General features: G+C 35.2%; 1 protein-coding gene across 2 annotated transcripts; it reads left to right on the top strand.

The window, feature by feature from the left end:
• LOC131802616 (RNA-binding protein cabeza-like) lies at positions 1-5,135 on the top strand. Of its 2 annotated transcripts, XM_059122970.1 has the most exons (6): positions 1-159; positions 218-358; positions 417-492; positions 2,859-2,893; positions 3,824-3,975; positions 4,044-5,135. In XM_059122970.1, exons 1-6 carry the CDS (start codon positions 153-155, stop codon positions 4,833-4,835), a joined length of 1,203 nt encoding a protein of 400 aa, XP_058978953.1. In that variant the 5' UTR covers positions 1-152; the 3' UTR covers positions 4,836-5,135. The 2 variants fall into 2 exon arrangements, with proteins under 2 accessions (XP_058978953.1, XP_058978954.1); XM_059122971.1 differs by lacking the exon at positions 2,859-2,893.
• The last annotated feature ends 1,924 nt before the right edge of the window (positions 5,136-7,059 follow it).

The raw sequence follows: 7,059 nt of genomic DNA, 5'->3' as shown, positions 1-7,059 counted from the left end.
TGAAAAATGTAATAGAACTTTTAACGAGGAGGGTGTTTTTAATCGCGTTTCTTCTATTCGTGCTCGGAGTTTGGTTTGTGAAGTTTGGCTTTCGTGGATCCAAACATAGTATTTTTCACTCACGTTCGATTTAGTTATACACACAGTTTAATATGGATCGTAAGTTTTTATAATAAATTTATTGTTAAACTTATCCTAAATTGTTTTTGATATCAAGGCTATGGTCAGGGTGGCGGAGGAGGTGGTGGTGGATACAATAATTTTTCTGTGCCTCCACCGAATTATCAAATGGGCTCCGACAGCGGTGGCAGCAGTGGACCATATAGCAAACCTCCTCCATCATACAATAAACCGGGAGGTAAATATAGATTTTGAATTACTTGAAAAAAATTTTACTCACAAAGTTATAATTTTAGGTTACGATTCCGGTAATCGTGGTGGCAATTCAGGTGGTGGATGGCAAGATCGCAGTGGCGGCGGCGGAGGATATGGGTATGTATTCCAACTAATTTTATTGTATTAAGAGTGGATAAACAAATGTATCCCAGGGCGAAAGTCTAAAATAAGGCAGGCTACAAATTGCAAATCCCTGAATGTATTACCTGCGTTGTGTATTTATAAAACTATTTTGCTTCTCAACTCGACGAGTGTAGCCATTTTGTCCAAATCATTCTTTTACAATTTACGGTCATATTTGCCATTAAGAGGACATATTTTGCAGATTTTAAAATGAATTTGTTGTGTGAACACCGACATAGTAGTTTTAAGCGTCGATACATGCGTTATGTTTAAAAACAACTGGTTTTTTCTCCTTGTCCAAGCTGCGGTTTATAGAAACATCAAATACGAGACAGACTTATGTTTCAATATTCTATACAAAAACTAGCATTGAATGTGATCATCTTAAATTTGCAACATCAATTCGAGAAATTTTTAATATATTGTTTGAATAATGAGTTTATTATCAAAAATAACATTTTAAATTCAAAAATACAATTTTTAGGGGCCTTTATAATTCAATTAAATTTCTAGAACATTTTCAAATTTTAAGGAAGCTTGTGCTTCCTTCCTATTGAAATAGAAAAGGTAGCTGACGTTTCGATGTTTGATGCTCACACATTTCGTATTTTTCCATTATATTTTTTGCATTTTCAGTTGCTTTTCTTTAACCTTTATGTAATTACCTGAATTTGCTTTCAGGTGCATTGACACATCTCCAAAAAAAAAAAAAAAAAACCTTAGAAAAAAAATAAATTTCGTTAACTTATACTCATACATTTGAGCATATAACGATTCCTGCAGACGATTACCAAATTGATTTAGTGGTCCTAATATAATATTTTTCGCAAAATGGCTCTACGGAATTTTTATAAATAAGCCAACATAGGTATTAATATTTCCTCACATTTGTATGCAAACGGTAAAGATATGTTTCTGAATCTCTAAAAGAAGTTTAACAAAAAAATATACTTTAATTTGAACCAAAGTAGTTCTTTATTAGCGATAATTTTTCAGAGTAGACAATGCTAACATGCATTGGAGAGGCGTTTACGTATTCCATGTTTTAAGTCGCTTAAATTTACATGAGGGGTTTAACTTATAAAAATTGAGCAAATGGGCAATTAAAAATATTACGTTTTCAAAATAAAAACAATTTTATATCAAAGCCCAATTTGCCTGCCTTTTCACGATGTCATGGCCCAATTAAATGGTCATCTGGGAGGAAACTACTCCACCCAAGCTTCTCTGCATAGTGATGGAAATTTACATCAAACCCATTATCAATCAAAATTTGTATTAATGTAAAAGTTCGATGAACAACTGGTTGAAAGGTTAGTAACATCACTTTACATCACAAACTTCAAATAGCATGTCGTCGGCGTATTCAACCATATAATAACCTATACAAATATGTAAATATTTAGGGATTATGCTAAATTTACCAACCAAATATGTTGTATTTTCACGTTCAAAACATATAGCTCAAACTGGATGATATAATTTGATCATGGACGAAACTATTATAGGAAAGCAAATTTATTTAACAAGAAACAATTTGATGTTCCTTGGTATGTTTGTTTTTTTTTTCTTATTTTACTTAAAAAAAGGACGTTCAACTGTAAAAATTCTATCATGTGTTAAGAAATGATGTTGATATTTTGGGTTATGTGCTAATGATTTCGATGCAACTTGGGTTAATATTGTAGCAGTCCTACCAAAAACGAAAAAATACTAGGTTAAATAGTGAATTCCGGGAAAAAGTTTGATGAATATAGTTATTTTCTTGGCTCTGCAAATTTGGTGATGCAAGTTTTTTTCTTACAGTTGAGAAGCAATAGTTGTGTCTTAATGATGGTGTAAATAAATGCATACATGTATTTTCTTAAATATTAATAAATTTCACGAGTATTTTGAAGATTTCTAAAATTCGGAATGTCAAATATTATATGTGTCGCTCGCTCCCACTTAAAACTGAATTGGTATGAAAAAGTGAAAGAGTGTAACGAAGGTTGGTTAATATGAAAATAATGGGAATAAAATGAAATATATATCGTCTCAACAAACTACAATCAACAACATTATCCAGGAAAAAACTTTAGACTGATTTTCAATATTATCTTGTGTCACACCAGCGTTATTAAAAAAGTGGTACAAATCCTATTGATTGTGTTGTATACTACGAAGTGTGCAGCAAGTAATTTACTTCGTGAAAATGTTCTACGTTTTTGGTCTGACTTACCCAAACTGAAAATTACAGATTGTGAATCCACGATTAATTAATATTTTTGATTCTACAACAATATTGAAATATGATGAAACTGTTAAATGATGCGTAACTATTACCAATCCTATTCTAGAAATGGAGGCGGCAACAAGGACAGCTACAATAAAGGTAAAAACAAATTGCAAGCATTAAAGCAAATTGCTATGCAATAAAAACGAGTAATGTATAACAATTTGTAATTCAATTTATTTTTTTTTTATTTCTACTTAACACGACTAAGATCTTTTTCTATCATATACGTATATAGGTGAAATAAGAAAGTGTCTCCTGACAGCAAATTCATTTGAACCAATTTGAAAATGAGTTACACAGATTTTGTCCATTTATATAATCAAATAACGATTACCGAAAATCACTTAAGCAAATGCTTTTTTATTTCATCCATATATGTACAAAATATAATTTAAGATATACTGGACTGTTTAAATGACCGATTTGGTTGGTGGGGACTGACATTTCTCAAGTGTCAAAAGAGAAATAATTTACAAACTATTTCTAAATTCCTGTGTACAATATGAACAAGTAATAAAATCGGTAACACATGAGTACTACAACTGGTCAATAAAGGTTTAAAAGGTCAATAAATTGCAGGCGTAATATATTCATAGAGGAAATAAAAAAACAATAACGTGTGTGTGTATGTGTGTAAAAAGCATTTTAATATGAATGTCTGTAAATGGGATAAAATTCAATCAATTGATGGTTATACATATTTTCAAGAGTGTATAGTAGTATATTCTTTTGATTTTCGAAACATCGTAAATAAAGGATATATACTGAAAGCAAGTGTGTCACAGGTACAACTGTAAATTCCAGTCAGTAAATTGCAAAACTTTTCTATCCATTTGGTACAGAGTAAAAATGTTAAATTTTGGATATCTATGTATGAACATCGAACTATAAATGCATCTGCTTGAGTGTATCATAGTTTTCTTCAGTTGAACTGAGTGTAACATTGAGTGTAGATTGACATATTATTTCTTAATATATTTGTGTAATTGTATGCTAGACAAATATTAATGACTACGAACATTGCAGGTGGTAACGGCGGATATGGAGGCGGCGCCGGTGGCGGCAGCGGCGGTGGTGACATGATAACGCAAGAGGACACCATCTTTGTGTCTGGCATGGACCCGTCAGCAACTGAGTTGGACATTGAAACTCACTTTGGGGCAATCGGTATCATTAAGGTAAACTGAACAGAAATATGCACATTTTTGAAAAGGTATTCATTTCTGTTTTTCGTTATTATTGGCAGAAAGATAAACGTACCATGAAACCAAAGATTTGGTTGTATCGTAACAAAGAAACTGGCGTGTCTAAGGGCGAAGCCACGGTTACTTACGATGACATAAACGCTGCTCAATCGGCCATTGCTTGGTTTGATGGTCGTGATTTTAACGGCTGCATTATTAAAGTTTCACTAGCACAGCGTCAAAATAATTGGAATAAAGGTGGTGGAGGCCGCGGAGGTGGCGGTGGTGGAGGTCGAGGCCGTGGAGGCGGTGGTGGCGGCTTCGGCGGTGGTGATCGTGACCGTGGAGGCAGTCGCTTTGATCGTGGTGGCGGCTCTGGCGATTACGACTCGGGTCGTGGCGGTGGAGGTGGCGACCGCGGTCCTGGTGGAGATCGAGGTGGTCGCCCCAGAATGGGTGGCCCTGGCGGTGGTGGCGGCGGCGGTGGCAACAACAATGTTGCTCCCCGCGAAGGCGATTGGAGATGTAGCAGCTGTAACAATACCAATTTCGCCTGGCGTAACGAATGTAATAGATGTAAAACACCCAAAGGCGATGACGATGGAGGTAACAACGCTGGTGGTGGTCGTGGAGGTGGTGGATACGGTGGTGGCGGCGGCGGAGGCGGTGGTTACAACAGAGATAACCGTGGCGGAGGAGGTGGCGGTTACGGTGGTGGAAACCGCTTCGGAGGCGGTCGCGGCGGCGGACCTGGGGGTGATCGAGGCGGTCGACGAGACTTTGGCGGAAATAGTGGAGGTGGAGGTCCCATGCGGGGAAATAGCCCTGGAAACAACCGATCTCGACCCTATTAAGTGGAACCCGAACAATAATGTATCGGTATTTTAAGTAATTACAACAAGATGAATAACCTCGTCATTCAACGCAATTCTTACCTTTTAAGATAATTTTGTATTGTCTCCAATTTTACAGTCTTTGTAAAAACACACTTCCATAATATCTGTCTTTGATTTAATATGTATGTATTGTAAAGTACATTCGTCCTAAAATTACCAAATTTGTATGTGGAGAGATGCAAAAATGATCGTGACAAAATTTAATTTTTATTTTTTAAATTAAGATCATGAATAAATATAAATATGTAGAAAAATAAATTCGATATTATAAATTTTATATTACTTGTTGGACTCTGTTCCATATATAAGAATTGAAGGTTGCGTCACGTGTAAATTAATTTGTTATGAATTTAAAAGACATCTTCATCTCTCGTTCTCTACACCGAGATACGTTGGTTATCCAGGAAAAGGCGGTTAGTGGAACTATGGCACAAAGTTTTAATATCCTTAGAAGGAAACCCCGGAGATATTGAACATTTTCATGTTAAGCGAACTTAACTTGTATTTGCAAGGTTCAAGCGAATCAAATTTTTTTAAGTACATTACAGTTCAGAACAAATTTCAAGCGTTCATGAAAACCTACTTTTGTGGTATAGTTGCAATTGCCGTGCATTTATCACTCTTAAGAAGTAACATTGACAGTAATTTCGGGGAAGAAATCAAAAAGAGTTCGCAAAGTCGAATTCGATATCTAACTCATTTCTGGACCAACTACCAACTAATATGTCGAAAAAAGCTAGCGAAGATATCAGAAGATACCACTGAAAAATACGTTCAATCGCAATCAATAAACGAAATGCTGGCTCTCGGTTGCTGGGAAGTATCTTTGCCTGTTTCATAAAGCTATCAAAGCTCTCTCCCCGTTTCTACTTCGTGTCTATGCGAGGCCAGATTTTCGGCTATGTTCAATATAAAAATATAGTATCGACAAAAATTGGATGTACGAAATTTCCTGCTACTGAATGCTACTAATATGGAAATTAATGCTGAATCCTTAATGACGACAAATGTATGCCTCCCATTGAAATAAGTTGTTATTTTTAAGCAGCCAAAACGAGTGTAATTGGGCATCCTTAGTTTCATAGACACCAATCCTTAATGAGTGGTTGTTCTGCACTAATTTAGTTGATAAATATATAGATATATACTAATTGTACACATGTCTATGCACCATGTCGTCATAAATCTTAGGAGGAGGTCATAAACTCGCATGTGACAAGCAAACATGCTGCACTTGCTTATTAGTCCGAGTAAAGATTACATCCCGTAATCTAACTCCCGTTACATCCCGTAATCTATTGTTTATTTCTAATGTCCCGAAGATTAGCTTACCAAATTTTCGTACCTTATTAAATATGATAAGTTTTAAAAAGATCCCTGTTTAACAAATATGTCTCATCTGCCCTAGGTTGCTCCTCTATCCTCTTTATTATAAAAAAATGTTCACTCATCTGTAGACACTGTCAGTCGCAATTTTTTAATTTTTTGTTAGATGGTTCGCAATTCAGTAAACACTGTTCTAAACAGATCCGAAATCCCAATTCCATTACCAATGAAGGTTTCATGGACCCTTCGAAGAGGACCATCTAGGCGTAACCCACTCCTCCTAGTGGTGTAGGGCGTAGAGATTATCACGCAATTTTGTTGACATTGTTTTTATTCTGCTGAGAAAACTATTTCATAGCAACATTGAATTCCTTATTAATGTGTAGGGTAATAAAGGTCATAACGTACACCGACTCACACAGATATCGGTGCGCCAGTGGTAGCCAAGATCACTTGAACGTAGGGACTCGCAGCCATGTAGTGTTTCCTTTTAAATCTAATAATAGATAAGAATAATTGTGTGGCTGCGATTAGGTTAAGTTAGATACGTTTTTGTAGCACTTAAGAAAAATATTTTTTTATTCTGCTGAGAAAACTATTTCATAGCAACATTGAATTCCTTATTAGATTGGTCTTAATATACACAATTTAAAGGCGAAGAAAAGCATATTATGATTTTGAAAACTCAATGCGTTGTTTCGATCATGGTGTGGCGAATACAAGGTACGATAAATTTGAAAATTTTTCAAAAAAAAAAAATACCTGTATAGGTACAATCTTTATTGTAATAATTACAAGAAAAAAAAAAACAAGTAAAAAATCAGCTAAGTTCGGGCGGGGGGAACTTTTAATACCC

Source organism: Musca domestica, unplaced genomic scaffold (genome assembly GCF_030504385.1).
Source record: "Musca domestica strain aabys unplaced genomic scaffold, Musca_domestica.polishedcontigs.V.1.1 22, whole genome shotgun sequence".
Lineage (NCBI taxonomy): Eukaryota > Metazoa > Arthropoda > Insecta > Diptera > Muscidae > Musca > Musca domestica.
Note: the sequence above shows the minus strand (reverse complement) of the source record. Positions and strands in the feature narration are given on the sequence as shown.

What these genes read in the sequence shown, in the direction of transcription:
- LOC131802616 (XM_059122970.1), top strand. An exon ending in ATCATACAATAAACCGGGAG is followed by an intron (nt 359 to 416) that starts GTAAATATAGAT and finishes TTATAATTTTAG; the next exon opens with GTTACGATTCCGGTAATCGT. An exon ending in GGCGGCGGCGGAGGATATGG is followed by an intron (nt 493 to 2,858) that starts GTATGTATTCCA and finishes ATCCTATTCTAG; the next exon opens with AAATGGAGGCGGCAACAAGG.